Source organism: Asterias amurensis, chromosome 20 (genome assembly GCF_032118995.1).
Source record: "Asterias amurensis chromosome 20, ASM3211899v1".
In the NCBI taxonomy this organism is placed as follows: domain Eukaryota; kingdom Metazoa; phylum Echinodermata; class Asteroidea; order Forcipulatida; family Asteriidae; genus Asterias; species Asterias amurensis.
Window position 1 is genome coordinate 869,366 of NC_092667.1, and position 23,514 is coordinate 892,879.

General features: G+C 37.8%; 1 protein-coding gene across 1 annotated transcript; it reads left to right on the plus strand.

The window, feature by feature from the left end:
* The first annotated feature begins 1,241 nt into the window (after positions 1–1,241).
* On the plus strand, positions 1,242–19,261 carry LOC139952341 (annexin A13-like). Its single transcript, XM_071951451.1, has 13 exons — positions 1,242–1,390; positions 4,117–4,161; positions 5,756–5,831; positions 6,911–7,005; positions 8,016–8,129; positions 9,898–9,954; positions 11,229–11,262; positions 12,317–12,396; positions 13,925–13,993; positions 14,396–14,497; positions 15,480–15,555; positions 16,835–16,947; positions 17,225–19,261. The coding sequence occupies exons 1-13, from the start codon at positions 1,373–1,375 to the stop codon at positions 17,360–17,362; spliced, it is 1,017 nt and encodes a 338-aa protein (XP_071807552.1). The 5' UTR covers positions 1,242–1,372; the 3' UTR covers positions 17,363–19,261.
* Positions 19,262–23,514: the final 4,253 nt, after the last annotated feature.

The following is a 23,514-nucleotide window of genomic DNA, read 5'->3' on the forward strand; positions in this document are numbered from 1 at the left end:
TTCCTTTTGTTTTTTTTCCTCGGTCTCAATTAGGTAGGTGTGATGAAAAATGAGCACACACAGCCAGCTGTATGTTGCAGTCACTAGGTGGACACTCCTTTGTTCTGTACACTAAGGAAAATCATATTCTCACACACTGTAAAAAAAAAACGTGTGGGCGTATGTAAGTCCACATAGTGTTTCAAGCCCCTACATTATATTGACCTCTTTGTTCTAATGTTCACACTTCGTGTGTTAGCGTTAAGAGAAACATTTTTGTACGGATCGGGATGTGCGGCACTTCCATTGTCGTTCTGTCATTCGCGTTTCTGAATCAATAATTTGTGGATACCGCTTAATAAAGAACATCTGGTGGAGTTGTATTATTTAACTGTTAAAAGTAAACATGTAGGTGCACACTTCACATGTTTTTTTTGTTTCGGATGGGGGAGGGGGGGCACACTGTAAAAAAAAAAAAAAAAAAATCCCATTAAATTCACGGTGCTTTACCTGGCAACTAGGGTGCCAGGTATAGTGCAGTAAGTTTCACGGTGGAAGTTTTGCAAACTACCCCTTCAAGGCACAATTTACAAACCTTCCACTGTAAAGTTCACGGTGACTTAACAGGCACTCTAGCTGCCAGGAAAGGACCTTGAAATTTACGGGATTTTTTCACAGTGCACTTTTTAGTTTTCAACTTTGGATAATTTTGATTCTTTCAAAGGAAGGTCCAAATTATAATACTATAGACCTAATCCATACTGAACCACTTTTTTATAATTCAGGGAGCCTACATTATGAATTTAATATTTATCAAACAGAACAATGAAAATGTGATCTTTCTGGATACAACTAGAGTCTGCAATATATTTGACAAAATACCCAGTTTTATATTTTTCTTTTTCTGTAAATTATTTTAACAACCAGGAAATGACAACATCGAATCCTCGACAAGCCACCTGGCAGTCTGGTAGAATCGAAGTCCATACACATTTTCTAATTTCCTCAACAAACAGCGCTAGTTGCTGACTAAAGTGCATGTAAAACATCATCATGTATCCCCGAGTAATCATTAATCCTCTTATTCGGCTACATCAAACATTTTAAGTTAATACACAACTTTTAGAGATAAGGTGAGTGCAATGCAAAGGAGGTGTGTTCAATTGCAATATGTAGGAGTTGCAAAACAAAGTTAGATATTTACGTAATATTGTTTGTTTTAATAAACACTAAAGATATGACCATTTTCATCCAGGTCAAAGGTGAAATACTAATCGTATGAGGTAGCGCAACTACGGAATAGGGTTGGGTCGATCGGCGGCACGACAACTTGGCAATAATTGTTGATCATTGTGTCTAGCTTTGACGACAAACCAACAAGTCATTTGAGAACATGGAAGATCTTGCCGAGGTAAGAGTATTATTTCATCAGTTTTCTTTTTACCGCATGATAGCTTTTATTAAGAGAAACATTTTTGGGGTTTTGGTTCTCCGTTTACAACAGTCATCCATATAATAAATGACTATTTTCGCAAAATAAGGTTGTTATGCACAATAGTCAATAGACAATAAGCTGTTTTATTGTCACATATTTTATCACAAGTGAAACAATCAAACAAGGCCTAAAAGAACTCATTTCCGATTCAATTAAAAAAAAAACTTTTATGTTCACTTGGAAAAAAATAATACAGGAAAATATAGACAAACTGAAGTAAATTATTTTTTAGCCACAATTATAATTGAAAGACGTACTTGTCATGTCTTTCTCGAAGTATAATATGAGTAAAAGAGCATCAGATATATTTCTGTTGACGTGGCAGTCTGATGTCTTAGGCCCCTTTTTTCATTTAGAATCATTAATAATAAATAATATTTAAAAAAATCGTGTTCATTTAAACATTAGAGGTATCTGAAGTAATAAAAGACTAATTTTCAACTGTCCCTCGTGCATGGTTGGACTTTCTTTCTTAATGACTTAAAGACACTGGACACCTTCTCGCTTGATGTATCTCATCATAAACATAAAGTAACAAACCTGTACACAATTGAGCTCAATCGGTCATCGAAGTTGCGAGAGAGTAATGAAAGAAAAAACACCCTTGTCACACGAAGTTGTGTGCTATCAGATACTAGATTTCGAGACCTTAAGTTCTAAATGTTTCGAAATAAAATTGGTGGAAAATTACTTCTTTCTCGAAAACTACGTTACTTCAAAGAGAGCCGTTTCTGACAATGTTTTATACTACCAACCTCTCCCCCATTACTCATTACCAAGTAAGGTTTTATGCTATAATTATTTTGATTAATGACAAATAGTGTTCACTGCCTTTAATGCTATATGTGTCTAGTCTGTACTGTAACTCGTCCTTTCCAACAAGTTACAACTATGGAGAGACAGTAGAAAGTTAATGTAAGGGATTGTTATTAGGGACAAATCCATTTTTAGGTTTAGATTTTAAATCTTAAAATGGATTGATCTCTTATCACAATCATTTGGATTAACTTTTAAATCTCTTCCATTTAGAGTGCAGGTTTGTTAGAGTGATTGGCATAGCATCAATTATAGTATAGGTTTTCTCGGTCAAATTCGGCAAATGAGCAGCCAATTTCATTTTCATGCGTTTGAATTAAAGCTGTTTTGTCTCTCCAGTTGTTACTGCGTTTCAAATTCAGAATTCGGCCATTCAATTTCGTTTTGAGTCGAGTCAAATTCCTTTAGCACTTTGTTCAATTAAGCGTATCGACATTCTTTTTCGTGAACACACGCCTCAAGAAGCGTCTGCGAATTTGCATGCAATTGTTAAATTGAAGATTATTTTGTTAAATCGAATGACGCAACATTACATTTGACTAATCACAAAACGAAATCGAATCACCCTTTGCAGTAGCACTCGCGCGAAATAGAATAGCTTGGTGGTTTAATTGGCTGCTCATTTGCCGAAATTGACCGAGAAAACCTAGAGTAAGTTTTCATTTAAAGGCACTGGACACATTTGGTAATTGTCAAAGCCCATTAGTCTTCACAGTTGGTGTGTCTCAACTATGCATGAAATATCAAACCTGTGAAAATTTGAACTCAATTGGTCGTCGAAGTTGCGAATAAATATGAAAGAAAAACACCCTATAGGTTCAGGCATGAAGTCTTTAAAAATTGAGTTTAAAAAAAAATTACTAAAAATTACTTTCCAGAGGGAGCCGATTTTCACACTGTTTTATGCTATCAACAGCTCTCCTTTGCTTGTTTCCAAACAAGTTGTTATGCTAAGAGTTTTTTTAATAACTACCAATAGTGGCCAGTGCAAATGATGATTGGAACAAGCATTAGAAAACGTGCCGGTACCTTAATAATTAGTCAGATATTGGCGTAGCATTTTGTTCTTATCTCCAGCTCGCCCCGTAAACGTTAATCTAATCCTGAATAATATCTTATCATTATGATCCCAAAAGACTACAAAGTTGCATAACTACACAAACTGATGTCTGTTTGTCTAAATTCCGATTGTATAAACTATGCCAGACAAACAAACAGATTAACTGGCGTCCATTAACAAAATTGAAAAATTTGAGATATGAATGACCATACAATTGTTCCGGACTTAATTTAATGACCCTTCTAAATGCACTGTTTTTAAAATTACCCACAATAATTGTTTAGCATAAAAACTAACTTGGAAACGAGCAATGGAGAGCTCTTGGGAGTATAAAACATTGCGAGAAACGGCTCCCTCTGAAATAAAGTAGTTTGTGAGAAAGATGTAATTTCTCACTAATATGTCTGAATTGAATTCGAGACCAGGTCTCCGAGGTATCGAGTTCAACGATCTGAAAGCACACAACTTGTGCGACAAGGATGTTTTTTCCCTTCCATTATTCTCTCGCAACTTCGACGACCAATTGAGTCCAAATTTGGTTATTTTATGCATGTTGAGATACACCAAGTGAAATGATATTTTATCAAAGGTGTCCAGTGCCTTTAAGGTAACCTCTTTGAAAAAAACCGAGGTTAAGTCGTTGTTTGTCCCAATGTCTTTCTGAAACCTTTCGCCCTCTAAACGCAAGAGAGAGATTGAGCCTGGGAGATTGAAGTCAAGGAAAATAATTTTCTGACATTGTTTTAATGTTTTTATCTTCCTGCAGTATATAGTGCGATACAGAGCAGCCCGAGCTGGGTTGGAACTCCTGGTAAGTGTCACTTTAAAGCTGATTTAATTATTGACTAATACCAATCAAAGTCCGATGGGTTCGTTTCATGCACTTATATGCCGATATCGCAGAACGAACTACTAGAGAATAGATATATATATATCACACAAACATCTGGATGATTCAGATGTGTAAACTTGCCCGGTAGTCTATCCAAAGACCTTGGCTCAATGGACCCTTCTCGTGAAATATGCTAATCACATTCACGCATGCGTACAGACCCTGTTGGTTGGCAAACGCCATAGCCGTGTACACATTAGCCGTGTACAAAACAGCGCGATGTTCCCTCATTTTGCCAACCAAAATGTTAGTGCGCAGGCGCAATGTGCAATTTACATAAATATTTCATGGGAAAGGTATATTTCAAGATTTCACAAATTTGCAATAGCATGAAACTCGTGCCTTGATAACAGGATTATCAACCAAATTTCCACGTGATTTTTAGGATAAGCAAACACCAGCTGAATACCAGTAACAAGCAATTGTCAACACATGGAAATTTGTTTGGTAATCCTGTTTTTATCAAGAAAGAAATGTCATGCTAAGCACATGTTTGTGCTTAGCAGCTCTATGAAGGAAACTGTGGAACGCTAGGTGGCAGCAGGCTTACCAGGTAAATGTTCATTGTTTACGTAGTCCTGAGCATGCGCAGATTGCATTGAACAGTGGTTTTACCTGGTAAGTCTGCTGCCACCAAGCGTCCCTTATCGCAAAAAAATCGGTACGCGCTGTACGAGTTGAATGAGGTAATGGTGGTCGAGATAGCACTCATAGTTTGATCCCTAGGTAGACCAGCATGACTGATTGCGTAATGGTATTTGCGAATGTCTAAGTCATTTTCCTAAACAGTCGATGTAGCGCCCTCTACCTGCGGTGAGTCATACAAAAACAGGGTCGCCAATGAAGACTAGTGGATCAAAGGAAGTAGAGCTAATTTGCTTTCTAAAGTAGAGCAGCGAAGGAAATTGCCAGTCAAAAACATGGCGTAAGCAAATCCTGAATTATGCATATGCACGGAGCTTCCGCCATGATTATAAAAATGAAAACAGTGGTTGGCTCAGTCAATTCTCGAGCCTAGGTGACTTTGAGAAAACATTTTTGTTTTGAATATTTGTTAAGATATCATATGCCCAAGTAATTGTATTCAATAAGATGAGTTAGCATAAGCCCTTTGTATGTTCCTTGTGTTAGATTTTTTACTTATCTTTTTATAAAGTTTTTAAATAGTTGTTGCCCTTCTGTGTTTGAGACGTTGTGCAGTCGGAGATTTTCGAGAAATTCAGCGGAGAATTAATACCGCAACTGAAGCGAATCTTGAAGTCAAAACATAGAAACCTCTATTTACATAAGCCCGGTTCATACTTCCTGCGAATGCAAAACAATTTTTGACGTGACAGCTTTGTTTTCGCTGCAAATATTTCGCAGCTCAACGCCTTCGAACCATTCGTTGCGATTTTTGTACGTTAAAATTCGTATCGCATTTGCATTCGCAGGAAGTATGAACCAATTAGCTTAAGTCAACGCGTGCTGAGCAATACATTTTGTTTAACGTAATTTTTGAATGCGTTTCCAGGGAACCATCTTTGCTAAGGATGACTTTGATGCCGAGGAGGATGCAGTTGCACTGAAAGGTGCCATGCGAGGACTAGGTAAAGTCTTATTATACTAATTGATCAAATCAGTTATTGTTGAAACTTAATATGGAAAGGAGAACAAGACGGAAGCCCTCAGATTGGCAAAACGCGAACTGAGCACTAAAGTTTTAAGGGTTTCGATACCTGCGGTAGATGTTTATTCTTTTTATCTCTAATGATTTAATTTCCAATAACCTGAGAGCGTCAGCCCTGTCCCTATTATTTACCTGCCCAGAAAAGGACGAATAAAATAAATTCGTCAGAATTGTAAATAAAGTAACAATCAATTAGGCTTTAACTGAAGACTACTGTATTAAAGCGGTGGACACCTTTGGTAATTGTCAAAGACCTGTCTTCTCACTTGGTGTATCCCAACATATGCATAAGATAACAAATCTGTCAAAATTTGAGCTCAATTGGTCATCGTAGTTTGCGAGATAATGATGAAAGTAAAAAACATCCTTGTTGCACAAATTATTGTGTGCTTTCCGATCAGATGCCCAATAACATGCTCCAGTCTTTTAACATAATGAGTAAAAAATTACTTCTCTCTCAAAAATTACGTTAATTCAGAGGGAGCCGTTTCTCACAATGTTTTATGATATAAACAGTTCCCCATTGCTCGTTTCCAAGTCAATTTTTATGCTATCAATTATTTTGAGTTAAAGTGTCCAGGCCTTTAAAATAAAAAGAACGGTTTGTTTCTTAAAGGAAAGGTACACGTTTGGTAATTGTCAAAGACTAGTGTACTCACTTGGTGCATCTCATCATAAGCATAAAATAACAAGCCTGTGAAAATTTGAGCTCAGTTGGTCATCGGAGTTGCGAGAAAAGGATGAAAGAAAAAACACCCTTGTTGGACGAATTTGTGTGCTTTCAGATAGGAATAAAAGACTTCTAGCTAGAAGTCTTTTATTATTTTTAGTGAGAAATTACCTCTTTCTCAAAAACTACGTTTCTTCAGAGGGAGTCGTTTCCCACAATGTTTTATATTACCAACAGCTCCCCAGTGCTCGTTACCAAGTCAGTTTTTAAGTTAATATTTGTTTTGAGTAATAAAAAAACATGTACCTTCCCTTGCACACTTTTTGCAGGCACGGATGAAGATGAAATCATTGAAATATTGGCCAATAGGACCGGTGTGGAGAGACTCCAAATCGCTATGAAGTTCAAGGCATGTTATGGACAGGTAAGAGGTCAACCCGAGTGTATCAATATATACTACAAATTTCGGAAAGGCTGGGAAAATCTATTGAATATAAGTTAAGAAGTTTTCACGAATCCAAAAATGACGTAGATGTTATTCAAAATGTTTATTTAGGTGTTCCATCTTCAGACTGGTGACCATATCCAATGATGAACTGTCTTTAACATTCTTTCTTGGTGGACATAGAGGGCGTTGTTAGCTTGGTTTGGACGGAGCTACAGGTTTTAAGATTCCAGACTTCAACGAATCCAAAACCACGTCAGACCGGAGTGCATGTGGATTTGGTTTTCGGTCCCTATACCTGAGTGGGTTTCCCCCATTTTGGGGTTTGCCTTACAAATCTTAAAGGCAGTGGACACTATTGGTAATTGTCAAAGACTAGCCTTCACAGTTGGTGTATCTCAACATATGCCTTAAATAACAAACCTGTGAAAATTTGAGCTCAATCGGTAATCGAACTTGCGAGATAATAATGAAAGAAAAAATACCCTTGTCACACGAATTGTGTGCGTTTAGATGGTTGATTTCGAGACCTCAAGTTTTAAACTTGAGGTGTCGAAATAAACATTGTGGAAAATTACTTCTTTCTCGAAAACTATGGCACTACAGAGGGAGCCGTTTCTCACAATGTTTTATACCATCAACCTCTCCCCATTACTCGTCACCAAGAAAGGTTTTACGCTAATAATTATTTTGAGTAATTACCAATAGTGTCCACTGCCTTTAAACTGAACATTTCTTCTAGTTTCTTGTCCATCCTGTTCTGTGTACGATTTGTAATGTCAGTTAAAATACATTCTAATAAATAATATAACTTTTCCCACAGAAACACCGTAAGGAACAGATTATTTCACCATAATTGTCGATTTTATATTTTGTCCCGAACAAATAACTGCCGTAAGTCATGTATTGCTTTCTGATGAATAAATTATTTTTAATTCGAATGAATGATTAAGTTAAGCACACAAAAATATGTCTGTTTGACCTCAAAGGATCTTGTTGATGAGCTGAAAAGTGAATTGAGAGGCAACTTGGAAGACGCCATAGAAGCCTTGATGACGCCCCCACCGGTCTTTGACGCAAAAACACTGCGCAACGCAATGAAGGTACAAGGGTGCATCCTACTGAATAAACTTCCAAAGCAAACATTTTTTTTAATATTAAAAAAATACACTAAAATACTAAAAGTCTCACAGCTTTTTACTGTAAAAGGGAAATTATTAATTGACTCTTGAACTTTAATCCTCTGCTCAGTTAAATATGGGGAATCCCAGTGCCAATCGAGTCATTCACCCTTTTAAAATAAAAACACCCTAAACCAGTGTAAATTTCCAAACGTCTGAGCATAAATATTGAAAAATGTCCCAACACCTCCCGGCAAAAAAAAAGACCATTAATTGCATGGCCTATGTCATCCAAAATACCTCAAGCGGGAAGTCAACCAGCCAAGGTCACAGTTGGGTAACATTTGTAACACTGTACCTCTTTTCTTGGGCTCTCAAATCTGTCTGGAATAAAATATTTTTAGGGCCTTCAGTTTTTTTTAATGAGGCCGACGCTCTGTTTACTCCCTATCACAAACATCTTTAAACGTGTCCAGTGTTTACAAAATCCAACTCAATTTGGTCTCCCCACTTATGTGCCGATTTGACCCAAAAATTTTGATTTAAAATTCAATATGTATTTTGATGGGGGTCGAGAAAGTAACAAGCTGTCTTATCTTCAAGTACGCGCTAATCCTCCAATCAGGTTGGCAGAATGGAGTGGTGATAAAAACCTTTATAACACCCCTTGCAAGTATTGTGCCTGCTCATTGGTTTAGAGCGCGTCACATGACATGTCTTAGTTTTGCTAGACGGCGGCCGTGTGATAGAGCGTCGGTTTGCCATGCGCTAGTCCGAAGACTAGCACATGGCGCCGTGCGCTAGTCCGACAGACTAGCACACGGCGTGCAGTACCCAGACGTCCGTTGCGTGTACGAGGATGATAAATTAATAGTCTGTAACCATTTCGGATTGTCCGACACTACATGCAACACAGTAGGTAAAAGTGTTTGCAATCTGTGTTCGCGTCGTCCGTGGATTGTAGCATTCAGGTCTGTAACTTAATAATAATAATACAGGTTTTAGAAATGTTTGGGGTGTTATAAAACAAATATTGACTGCTTTTACTCGTGCAATGGTTAAAAACTATGACTCCCTCGGTGATCCCCGGAGCGTTCTATTTTCCCTCGGCTTCGCCTCGGGAAAATAGAACGCTCCGTAGATCACCTCGGGAGTCATAGTTTTAACCATAGCACTCGAAGCAGTCAATATTTGTATAATATTGCACGGCTAATATCACTACCTGCGTCTTGTGTGTTGTATGTCACGCGCCAAGTTTGCTTGAAGATAAATACGTTATCACACGCGCGCTCGTGGAAATACGGAAAATATAGCGCGTCTGCGTCCCATATCCAACGAGGCCGAAGCATAGATATAGAATTAAAATAGCCGAAGGCCGAGTTGGATATGGGACGCAGACGCGCTATATTTTTCCGTATTCCACTCGCGCTTGTGTGATAACTTATAATATGAGCCGTTGCTCGAAAAAGTCCGCCAATTATTAGTAGCAGTGAAATGAAGTGCTCAAAATTAGTTTTTGTCGGGATCCCGACAATATATCACGTGACCAATTCTTATGTGTTTTATAAGAAACGCTCTAAATTTTTGTCATCGTTCCTGACCATTAAATGTAAAAGTTAAACTTGTTTTCGTTAGAGATGGTGGTACTCTTTGAAATACCATTTACTCAAAAAAAAATTAATGTTTGGGGCCAAAAATCTGACATAGCATCTTTAAGAACAAAACCATTTCTGTTGTGTTTGTCTTCCAGGGTGCTGGCACAGATGAGCGTACTATAATTGAAATCATGTGTACAAGGATGAATGAGGTAGGACCAATAATAATTGTTGAATCCAGCTGATTACGGCAGTCAATCATCAAGATTACTAAATATTTTTTTGCTGACTGAATAAGTGTAGCCTCCCCATTGATCTCACGATAATACAAAGTGCTTATTGTCAAGCCTAGTTTGAATCACCGTAGTCTTGGCTCAAGACGTCAGTGGTCGATAGTGGTTAAATCATACCGTAAGAGGGCGCGCTGTGGCGACTTACAAGTCAGCGTAGGATACACTATCGATCACTGACGTCTTGGGCCAAGACTAGAATCAGCGCAGACGCATGTTCCAAACACCTTAGGGCTTAGCTGAGAGGTTGTGCCTTGGGCTCGGTCAGCCATTTTAAAAGTATATTTCTGACACAGGACCTTGATTTATTCAACGAAACTTTTGGCATAATTTCATAAAGATGTTAAGCAGAAAATACTGCTAAGCAAACTTCTACGCTAAAAATAAGCAAAAAATGGGTTGGGCACCAGTCACAACAATGTAACACCTTATGAACTTTTGGCTGGTTACCAGTTTCGGCTGAGCAATATTTTTCTGAGCTGAGCAAGTTTGTTATGCTTAATTATAGGCTTTATTAAATTTGCCTCAGGTTGTAGCCACAGTAAGCCAAAGACGAAGTGATGTCGCCTTAGCTGTTTACAAAAGACTGTTTTGTACAACATGTATTTTACTAATTTTATAGTGGTTCAAAATTTGCAAAACGGGGGTGCTGTAAAAACTGACATTTGGGTACTTTTTGTAACACGAAACACGATGTCCACAGATTTACATTGAAGATAAAGACAGTAGAAAGCGTACCTTAAAATATTAGTTGCTGGGGTGATGTAGTTTTTGTGAAATTAGTAAAACAAAGTCATAAAAATACGTTTTTACCTGCTAATTTACGTCTGATAATCACTGAGACGAAAGTTTATCATTACTCATTTCTCAAAAACTACAGCAACTCAGCAAGCAATATCCAGTGAAGCTTTCTATTATTATTATCTTCAAACTGTGTAAGTTTGATGTAAATCTGTGGACATTGTTTTTTTTTGTCTGACAAAAAGTACACAGACCCTTTAGTGGTTTCAGCTCAAACGAGAATAAATGTATTAATGTCAATAGGGTATATACAGGGAACTGTTTGGGATGAGCAAATAAAACGGTAAGTTTCCTCTTTTGTTTTTACTGAATGAGTCTGATCAATAATTGTAACAAAAGCACAATTATTATTTAGGTTCAAACTTTTCTTATAGAATTGTTTTATAACTTTGCAGGAAATTGAGGCAATCAAGATGGCTTATGCAATCGGTAAGAAAAAAGTGATTATGTAGAACATTATTATAACCACACTAAGTACAGTATTTTATATGGCTATAAAGATCATAACTAGGTAGAGAAGTTTTGAAGCGCTTTGAAACAGTTTTAGAGTGCTTTATAGATGCATTTTAGTTAAGTTAAGTTAAGAAGCAAATTTCTATCTAAACCACACAGCCAGGGAACCCACAATTTTGTCAGCCTTGATTTTTTACTTCTTCATTTCCAAAAGAATCCGTGAGGTGTTTTGACTTAAAGTCACCTGGAAGTGGTATTTTTTCAAAATAAAGCTTTTGTCACTAACATATGTGTTTTGATGAGTTGAATGTGAATAAACAGTTAACTAAGGTTTTAAAAAATCAGTTCTTATGTTATTTACAAATTTAAGAGTAGACCCCGACCCGAGAGGGCGCTGTTCGTGACGTCAATTGAGGCAGACTTTGCCTGTAATGCGTAGAGTAAACACAATTGCAAAGTACATGTACGGACCAAGTCGTGAGTTTGTACGTTTCAAAAAAAAAAAAAATGTGTTTTTTTTCCGGCAATGCCGACCAGGTGTACTGCTGCTGAATGCAGAAAAACACTTTTTGAAATGTACCAACTCACGACTTGGACGTACATGTACTTTGCACGTGTGTTTACTATACGCATTGCAGGCAAAGTCTGCCTTGAATGACGTCACAAAAGGGGTAGGCGGAGTCAGCCCCCCAAACAACTTTATATATTTTTTAAACATATAAATCGTGACAAACAATTACTAAAAAAATTGTTTTATTGTTCGTAAGCATATACTCTTATGTTTGAAAGAAAAAAAAAAACTATTTCCAGGTGACTTTAAAGTTTCTTGAAGCTTCAAATTCTTTAATTTGATGTCAAATCGCCCGGAACTACTTTTGCTTTAGTGGAATCGTGGGGACTTCCCGGAGTCAGTTCTCAACGTTTCGACTAGCTTGCTCTAGTAATCGTCAGGAGACAGTCTCCTGGAAGTCATGGTCAGGGGCCGGTAGTCATCGTCAGTAGACTAATGTCCATTTTGTTTTTATTTCAGTTTTTGAGCGGGACCTTGCTGAGGACCTTGAGAGCGAGACATCCGGGGACTTTAAGTATCTCATGTTGTCCATCTGCGCGGTAGGTTTTAATTTATTATGTGTGTTTGAATGAACCATGGACAGGTTGCTATAATAATAAGAAGAAGAAGAAGAAGGAGAAGAAGAAGACTTGTAATGCGCAAGTATCCACCCTGCTGGGTGTTCAAGGCGCAGAAAAACCAACAACAAACAAAAACAAAACAAAACAAAACAAAGAAAAACAGACACAACAAAACTAGTCCCTGAAAAACTGTGACATAAGATAAGTTTTGAGAAGAGATTTGAATGTTGTGGTACAAAGACAAGATTTAAGATTAAGTGGTAGAGAGTTCCAGATGCGTGGCGCAGCTGAAGAAAAAGACCTGTCTCCCCGTGAGTGTTGAGACTTGGGTTCAATGAGAAGAAGCATGGAACTTGATCGAAGATTTCTTGATGGAGTGTAAACTTGAATTCGAAGTTCAGAAATATAGAGGGGAGCCTCTATAAGCTATGAGCTATCTAGCCCTGATGTTGGCGCACTCGCTATATTTTAATATCTCTGTTCGGGGTGATATTGTTATACAAACGTGTGTGCTTTCAGATGTCTGAGAAAGGCTTCAGGTCTGAAGTCTTCCTTAATTTCAAACATTTGAATGAGAAGTCACCTCTTTCTCAAGCTACGTTGCTTCAGAGTAAGTGGTATCTCACGTCGATTTATACTATCAACGATCTCTGTCGTCGTTTTTGTATGCTAACAAGTATTTGAGTCCAAACATATCCAGTACCTTTAAAGGAACACGTTGCCTTGGATCGGGCAAGTTGGTCTATGAAAAGGGTTTATAACCGGTTGTTATGGTTGGAAAGATGTCTTAAGAGTAGAATATAATGATCCACTCATAATAATATGCCTCGAAATTGCACGGTTTTCCCTTTTTTTTTGCGAACTAACACGGTCGGCCATTTGGTGGCGTAAAAGATTTGACTCCACAAAATTGCGTGCCGTGTTAGTTCACGACGTTTAAAGGCAGTGGACACTATTGGTAATAATTAATTATAATCATAAAACCATTTTTTGATTACAAGTAATGGGGAGAGGTTGATTGTATAAAACATTGTGAGAAACAGCTCCCTCTGAAGTGACGCAGTTTGCGAGAAAAAAAGTTATTTTTCACGAATTTGATTTCGAGACTTCAAGTTTAGAATTCGAGGTCTCGAAATCAAGCATCAGAAAGCACACAACTTCGTGTGACAAGGGTGTTTTTTCTTTCATTATTATCTCGCAACTTTGACGACCGATTGAGCTCAAATTTTCACAGGTTTGTTATTTTATGCATATGTTGAGGTAGGCCTACACCAACTGTGAAGACTAATGATTGACAATTACCAATAGTGTCCACTGTCTTTAAGGAAAACCGTGTAAATTCAAGGCATATTTGTTGTGTGGATCATTGTATTCTACTTTTAAATCTTCTTTCTAACCATATGCATTTCATAACATCGGGTTTAAAACGCTTTTCAACGACCAACTCGCCCGATCCAAAGGTAAAAATGCAAATTGTCACACACGCTTTTGTACATTGATGTTTCAGTGCGGCCGTGACGAGAGTGATGATGTGGATGAAGACCAAGCAAAGGAAGATGCACAAGAACTCTTTGATGTAAGTCACATTCATATTCAACTCTGAAGTGTTTTGAAGTGTTCCCATGTTTACCAAGTTTACTTTATAGAAGAGTTTGCGGTAACGCCATGTAATAACAATCTCTAAATGAGTTGGGGTGGTTCTGAAAAGAACCGTTGGATTAACTCGACGTTTCGATCAGTATGCTTTATAATTTGCAAATCCTCTCGGTTAATCAGAAGTTGATACCAGCTCGTTATCTGAGTTTTAGGTTGTGTCAAATTATATCACCCGAGTAATATGCATGTGATACTTTTTCAAAGGAATCAGGAAACGTACCGAGTATACAGTGCTAACACACATCGGTGATGGGTAACAACCAACAATTAATAATTATTTATTGATTTGTTTCTACTATTATCTTTATTATTATTATTTTAGGCTGGTGAAGATCGTTGGGGCACAGACGAGAGCACATTCAACCGTATCCTGGCAACTAGAAACTTCGAGCAGCTGAAGGAAACCTTCAAACAATACCAAGAAGTACAGATACTAGACTTTATTGATAATCCAAACACAAACATACTGAGGTCGATTAGACTAAATAGAATGGTGCTGCCATTATTCACTTGATGATCTGAGTATTTTTGAAATCGAAATGATACGATCAAGAAAAACTTCAGCCTTAAAGACAGTGGACTCTATTGGCAACTTTCAAAGACTAGTCTTCACAGTTGGTGTACCTCAACATTTTATGCATAAAATAACAAACCTGTGAAAATTTGAGCTCAATCGGTCGCCGAAGTTGCGAGATAATAATGAAAGAAAAAACACCCTTGTCACACGAAAATTACTTCTTTCTCAAAAATACGTCACTTCAGAGGGAGCCGCTTCTCACAATGTTTTATACTATCAACCTCTCCCCATTACTCGTAATCAAGAAAGGTTTTATGCTAATAATTATTTTGAGTAATTACCAATAGTGTCCACTGCCTTTAAATGGTTTGATGCCTTTTGTAAATCAAGTTTTTGGCCACGACATGAATCCCTACTCACTGTGAATGAAGTCATGTAGTTTAATTTACCTGATCAAGTTTCAGCTTCATTAGTAAGCAAGTTTTTGGTTTTTTGGGTTTTTTTTTGGGGGGGGGGGTGTAAATCACAGAGTGATGTTTTTAGTCGCGTAAATCCGTCGCGTAAATCCGTTGTACATGCCAAAATAATGTTGGTTTCAGTTGAGACGTATATAATTTCGGGGAAAAGTATTAATTATTTCTCAAAAATTACAGCACCACAGCAAGTCATTTTTAAGGGAAGCTTTGTACCTTTAGGTTTGATGAAATCTGAGGACGTTCGTGTATTGTGTCGTACAAAAAGGTCCCAAACCCTTTGAAAGTGTCATATTCAAAATGAAAAGAGGAATAATGGAGAGTTTATTTACATCAAAGATGGCGGTCAATGACGTCATGTACAATCAATCAATGTTGATAAACAGTGACGTCACTGGTTCTTGTTTTTGTTATAGATTGCTGGTTGTGACATTGAAGAATCCATCCGCGATGAATGCAGCGGTAATTTACAGGATGGCTACCTCGCTATAGGTAAGGTCAAACACACACATTATCATCCATTTATTTAAATGAACACGTTGCCTTGGATCGGACGAGTTTGACTATGAAAAGCTTGTGTAACCGTTTGTTATAAAATGCATAAAGATGTTTTAAAAGTAGAATATAATGATCCACACAAGTATCACTCAAAATTGTACGGTTTTCATTTTACGTCGCGAACTAACACGGTCGGCCATTTATGTGAGTCAAAGTTTTGACTCCCATACATGACCGACTGTGTGTCGACGAGGTTAAACAAAAACCACGCAATTTCGAGGCATATTTGTGTAGATCATTGTATTCTACTTTTACAACATCTTTCTAACCATATCGATTTTATAACAAACGGTTACAGGACGCTTTTCAAAGACCAACTCGACCGATCCGAGGCAACGTGTTCCTTTAAAGACAGTGGACACGTTTGGTAATTGCCAAAACCAGGTGTTCTCACTTGGTGTATCCTGGCATATTATGCATAAAATGACAAACCTATGAACATTTTGGGCTCATGGCTCATTGAAATTGCATGAAAATAATGGCAGAAAAGCACCCTTGTTGCACAAAAATAAGTGTACTTTCAGATACATAGTAAAAGGCTTTAGGCAATTGAAGTATTTTATTGTTTTGGTTAGAAGCCATACCAATTTCTCAAAAACTACATTACTTAAGAGGGAGCCGTTTCTCACAACATGTAATGCTGTCACCGGCTCTCTATTGCTCGTTACCAAGTAATTATTTATGCTAACTGTTATTTTAAGTTATAACCAACAGTGTCCAGTGTCTTAAAGGCCCTGGACACCTTTTGCAATTGTCAAAGACCAGTCTTACTTCAGAGGGAGCCGTTTCTCCTAATGTTTTATACTTATTATCAACCTCTCCCCATTACTCTTTACCAAGTAACGTTTTATGCTATTTGAGTAATTACCAACTGTGTCCACAGCCTTAAAAGGGAATCACTTTGAAACCTATAAGCATTTTTTAAGGATACAACTGACATACTTAAAGCGCGTCTAACTTGCACACTCTGTTTAAAATCTTAGCATCTTATTAATATTTAAATATGCTTTGTCTAAAAAGTTTGTCGTTTTGAAGACTTTATTGTTTCCAGTGATACTGTCAGTACAATCAAAACGCCAGAATCAAGAGTTCAATAAATTTGCAACTCTACATAAATCACTTTTATGGTTGCAGATTTAATCATAATATGCATTCATTTATTTTTCAGTTCGAAAAATAAAGTACTGATCAATGTCTTGTCTCTAAATTGCAGTTGCCCGTGCTAAGAGCCCTGCAGAGTTTTTCGCTGATCGTATGTATGATTCAATGAAGGGAGCTGGCACTGATGATGAACGACTCATCCGATGCATTGTCTCACGATCAGAGGTAGGAACTACTGTAAAAAAAATATATATATTTCCAGGTGACTTTAACCACTATTGTTGCGTCCTTCGGATGGGACGTAAAAGCTGTAGGTCCCGTTTGTTATGGTTGCTTCGTTCCATCAAAATAATGTTTGACAGTTATTAAGCTCCAAACAAATTTGAATGGAGCCCAGAGTTGCATTCATGACATTTTTTTTATGGCGCATGTTAATGTAGTATTTCCGATAATAAGCGATTCATTTCATTGATTGACTTTATTCATTTTCTGATCCGTAAAGATTGATATGAGGAAAATAAAGATTGCCTTCTTCATCAAATATGAGGTCGGCTTAGCAAGTTTCATCAAAGACGACTGCTCTGGAGACTACGGTAAACTTCTTATTGCCCTCGTCAAGGGAGACACCGATGATGATTAGAGCAGCACGTAGTCTTGATTCGCGACTTTTGTTTTATTAATCACCGGTAGAGGGCGCTACATCGACTGTTTTAGAGCATGGCATGGAAGGACTGGAGCAAGTCTACACATATGGATTGTTAGGTTTGATCCAGATGTTTGTGTGATACAGATATCTCTTCTCCAGTGATTTTTGTTGCGGACACTATTCGTGTTGCGATATCAGCAACTAAGTTTACAAAATGAACGTCTCCAATCAAGACTAAGCAGCACTAAGATCAGAGTAAACGTGCCGAAGTCGATTTCACAAAACTCTTCCTAACTTAGGATTAATCTTACGACTTAGAACGAGTTAAGTTCCGTATCCGAAGACGCTGGGACGCAATGAACCCATTCTAAGTTGAGATGGGTTACTCGTCCTAATTCGAGATAGGATTAATCCTTTCGTGAAATCGGCTGCCTTGGATCATGACAAAATGCTGTATCTGTATCTGTATTAGACTCTTTTAAAGCCGTTCGGTTGCGTTCAAAATTATGTTAGCTATAGTAATAATAAGCACCCAGTAGGTTTTATAAAAACCACAGTTTGAAATCTGATAATGCACTATCTACTTATTTCATTGCACTTATTTTAAAAAACACGCCAATTATGAGAAAGTTTGTAAGAATTGTTTCATGGGTTTAACCTGCTTCTTTTTGATTGATATTTTGGTTCCTCACAGTCGATTTATCGTCTTCAAGTTTCTACACTCCCCATTGTCTAGTTATTGACTTTATGTTTCAGTGTAACTATTGAAACAAACAATGTTGTGTAACTCGAAATTATTGAGTTTTACATTGTAGCATTCTCGTAAGATTTTGTGGTTTTTTCCATTTTATCATTTTGTTTCATCGGATAAAAAAACATTCAAAGATTATGATCTTAATTTAGGTTTTACCTATATACACCGATGTGTGCTAGCACTGTATATTCAGTACTTTCCCGAACTCTGTGAAAAAAAAACAGACTTATTACTCGGGTGGGATTCGAACCCACGACCTTTGCACTTCAAGAGCAGTGTCTTACCAACTAAACCACGGCTTGCCAGGTAGCTAGAGGCAGTTCGAATCCTATATTTTAGCAGTGGGCAAAATAAATATTCTTTATCCCCGATGCAAACTTTCATCTATTAATATTATAATCGTTCGAATTGATTTAAGGGTTCAGTGGAAACGACTTTGATTAGCTTTGTTTTAAAACAATTTAGCAATACTTTGTTCTTCTTCTTTTACCGCTGTCCCTTCCCAGACTTCGGAGAAAGAAACTGCGAATTATATACATGTAGCTCTCTATTAAGACTTTGCTTTGTTTTTTTCCATTCATTCAGCAAAACATTAATACCCGCATTGCCTGCACTTACAATGCCTGTAGCTCGCAAAATCATTAATTTCATAGGCCTGTTTTAGCAGAAAATCTTGTTTAAAAATGTTCAGCGGTCTGCAAAAATTAATTAGCACTAACCAGTCAAAAATTGCATATGTGATATAGAAAAGGGTAGTTTGGCTGGTAACAACTTTCTGATAAGCATAATTATTGTTGTTGTGCTTAGCCACTTTTTGTGCTTAAGCAGCTTTGTGAAACTGGCTCTGGCTGGCACCCAGCAGAGTACCACAAGATACATCGGGTTATAATGTTCCTCGAGAAAATTCAACTTTTAGTTTGAGACAGTTGCTGTTTTGTTTTTGCTTTGTCAATTAAAATTAACTGTCAACATTTTAGGATGTTACTTTATGATAAAACATTATGATTATATTTACAAGAGCGTAAATTTGATATTTAGCCAAGAGTGCTTGATATAGTAGTAACGATTGTCTTGATATTGTTTGCTTACAGTTATTGACTTGAGTTTCATTAAAAGAATATCTGAGATTATACAACTGACATACAGATCCTTGTCATTTGATTGGTGGAACTTACTTCACGTGACATTCACTATTACTCCCATCCGCACCGGCGATCAAAAAGACCTATTCGCCCATGGGGAATAGCATTTCCCATTCAACAGTTAGGATCATCATTGTTCCCAATGTTTTTGAGCAGTACAGCGCCGCTGCGCAGCTGCTAAAACAAAAGAGCACCTGTGCTAAAGGTTGTGATCCGAATGCTATTAAATTTGTGCATTGTTACCGCTACGCGGCGCTATATATGATTTGTTCCGAACCAGTAATTTGTGTGATTTTTCATAATGTTATACTTTTAAGATATATCAAATGACAAGGATCTATATGTCAGTTATATAAAACAAATATTGAGTGGCTTTAATTCGTGGAATGGAAGGAATATTATCGCTCGGTAAAATTTGGACTGGTCCATTTCACTCGGCTTCGCCTCGTGAAATGGAACAGTCCAAATTTTACCTTGCGATAATAATTCTTTTATCCCACTCTGAGCCACTCAATATTTGTTTAATGTTAAACTGTTTATTCTCTTCTCAGGTAGGGTAGGTTGCTGGTGGCTAGCGACATCAAACATTTATTTACTCAAAGGAACATTACAGAATTGGAGACAAAAAAACTTGTCCCAGATCACAGATTTGCATTCAACTATATGGATGATGATAGCTATTACTAGTAGTATAGAACAATCCCTTGAAATGCTTCTGTCGGAAATGTCATATTTAATAAGAAATAAATATAAATAATTTCCCTTTTGGAGTTTATTGCTCAGTCAGCGTTTTATGAATTCATTTTAAACGATGTCAAGCAAAAGTAAAAAATGTGTAATCTGTTTTTCACTATTTTGTCGTGAGCCAGATGGCCGATCAATCTCAAACGTTTACAAGTTTGTCAGTTTATGTTATAGTGGATTACATCTTATACTGCCACTAACTGTTACAGCAAAATTAAATTCTGTAATGTTCCTTTAACCTACATAAACGTAAACTCATGTTTCGAAGTGCCGTTAAAGCCACCGTGCGGGTAGGTCAATGGGAGACTTTGAGGCGCTAGGTGGCAGCAGACTTACTAAAAAAAAATTCATTGTTGACGTAGTTCTGAGCATGCGCACATTACCGAGACAGTGGATTTTACCTGGTAAGTCTGCTGCCACCAAGCGTCCCAAAAGTTCCCCGTTCACGCTGCGAACTGCTAGTTATTTCCTCTCAATAAATGAAACGCTTCGTCGAGGTAAATTATCAAGAATCAGGCCTCGTTGGGATTAAACCACTAGTTGAAAACGTCATCGGCCGCCATCTTTGATGAATTGTACACGCGTGAAGAGCTATCATTGGTTGAGCGTCGTGTGGTGTTGTGGGGAGTCCGTTGGAGTTGAGGGGCGAATCTCCGGTGGACAGAGTCTCCAGCCATCCCGGTCTTCACTGTGTGGTAATGACCGCTCGGTTGCTGGCCAATGTTAATGGACAGAGCCAAAACTCCGAAAGGTTAATTTTGGGAGCTCCGGGTTTCCGGGTATAAACTTGTGGGGTTGGATGGGTCAGGGTTAGTTTTGAAGGGCCGGCTAGGTTTTAATGGTAATTTTGAATGATGGTTTGGAAAGTTTTCTTTTTTAAGGGTTTGGGTTGTTTGGAGTTTTGAGGGTTGGGGTTGTTCAAATTTAGGGGTTAGGGTTAGGTTGCAAGGTTGTGGAGGTTGTGGAGGGTTGCAAGGTTGGTTTATGGTTTACTTGAAAGGATCGGTGCTGCTTAGGATTAGTTTTGAGGTTCAGGTTGGTTAGAGTTAATATTTAGGGGTTGGGATGAGGCGAGGGGTCAGAGTTTGTAAGTTTTTTAAGGCTCTGGGTTGCCTAGGGTTAATATTTAAGTGTTGGGGTTGGTTATAACTTCGCACAAGTCATTTTGAGAAGTTGAGTAAAATACATTTGTTTGTGCATAATGTAATTTATTTTGAGCTTGCAGTGCTGAGAAATGGCTTTAAAACATAAACATCATCAATTTACATTAAACTTGTACTTTTACATCAATTAAATATTACCTATCATTTTAGTCTGACGGATACTGTATATAATTGTTTCTTCTTGAAAACCTTAGGTGTTGTCTCTATGAGAGCCGGTTGGTATTATTCAATGTCGTACGCTCTAAATGAGTCGTTATAGGAAATAGTGGCAACGACGAAAGTACAGTTGTCGAAATGTTGAGACTAAACCAATCGGCTTTTCCAGGGCCACCATCTTTTTGAAATCGTGTACCCGTAACATTAAAATTAATCTAAGCATTCATGTGTAAAGATTCAAATTTCACATAATTAACCCCGTTCAAATAGTTATAATACAATACATCTAGATTATCTTAACTTACATTTGAAACCTTTTTAGTCCATCGTTAAATTTCAAAACATAGTATCCCCTGTGATAAAAACAATCCCCTTCCCGACCCCGCCTCTGTTGTTACCCTCCCCCCCCCCCCCCCTGCTTTACTTTCCTTCATCTTTATCCTCGAATTCCATTGTTTCACCAGTTTACATGGCTCTACTTACCGTAAGCAAATAATCGGCGCTTGCAGAAGCAGGGAATTCTGAGCTTATGTCAAATATATTTCACGGGTTAGCGGGGAATTTTGGCTTTTAGTCAGGCATTCTACGCTTACACGGGGGAAGCGCAGAAATTCGGCGCTTACACAGTAAGCGGATAATTGTAATCGTAGGCGGAAAACTTGGCGGTAAGCAGAACCATGAAATTGGGCTCTGTTCCTGGTTGTGTGTTGTCAAATAGCCTTCGAGAAAGACTCTGCTTTAGGGTTGAAGTTACCTCGTTTTATAGATGGTAGCCGGAGAGTACAATGCAAAACCTTTAGCATTATAACAATTGAACTTCCAAAAGCGAATTTCAATACAAGTTTTGTTTTTTTATGTCATATTTTATACTAAAACTTGATAATTCAAATGAATGCTTACGTTTGTGTCAACGTTTGACGCAATATCGATGTTTATAGTAACATGAACTTTATTACAACTAAAGTGTTTTTCACACAGACATGAAACTATATGTTAATAAAAACCAAATCTAACTTTATATAGCTCTTATCATTAGCTCCAAACCAATAGTGCACAGTGAACTCTATAGAAAGATCAACAGCAAGTAATAATGAGAGAACTTGCCAACTGCTCTTTTTCAGAATGTGTTTGAGAATATTTTGAAGAAAAACTCAACTTCAAATAGTTTGGATAAAGTCACCTGGAAACAGATTTTTGTTTTCTTTCAAACATAAGAGTGTCTGCTTATAAACAATTAAACCGTTTTTATTGTTTGTCACGATTTATATGTTTAAAAAATATATAAAGTTGTTTGAGGGGGCTGTCTCCGCCTACCCATTTTGTGACGTCAATCGAGGCAGACTTTGCCTGTAATGCGTAGAGTAAACAAACGTGCAAAGTACATGTTCGATCCATCCAAGTCGTGAGGTTGAACGGTTAGAAAAAAAATGTTTCCGGCAATGCCGACAAGACGTATTGCTGCAGGGTGCAGCAAAACAACAACTATAACGATTGGGTCAGGTTGCATGTGTTTCCTGCAGATCCCAGGTATGGGCGGTTGTGGGTCGCGAAAGTCAGACTCACAAGAGCAATAGTGGTCCGGTCCGACGTCTTGTTCAGTGCTGTGCAGCGAATACTTCGAGCCGTCGCGTCGTGCTTCGAATCCGGAATACACCACCATTTGACATGAAGAGAAAAGTTGTTCTAAAACATGGCGCCATCCCAACAACTTTTCCAGAGTGGGAAGGCAAAAAAGGTACATGAAAGACGTGACGAACCCAAAGAAGCGTATGCCAAACGTACCAAATTCTGGTAAGTTTGAACTTCTTTTTAGCTTGCGATTCACCGTGCAGGGTAATCCGAGTGGGCCGTCCGCACAGCAGCTAGCCGTAGTGCGTGCAGTCTGCTCCTAGTCTGGTTCCCTGACCAAAGATTCCTTGACGACTCTTGTTAAAAATCTTAGGTCAGGTATAACCCACGGTTAAAAATAGACCATGACGCAACTTGTCAGGGTCGGGGGGTCATCTCCAGGGAAACCATGTCTGCACGTACTACTAGTTGCGATAACGTAACCCTCCTCCCAACGGCCGCCGGGCCGGAGGGTTACGAGATTATTTTGATCGTCAATTAATGACAATCTGGAAGCGATTTCCCAGGTTTATATATTTTGAACTTGTCGCATCGCTTTGCAAACGCTTTATTTAGGCA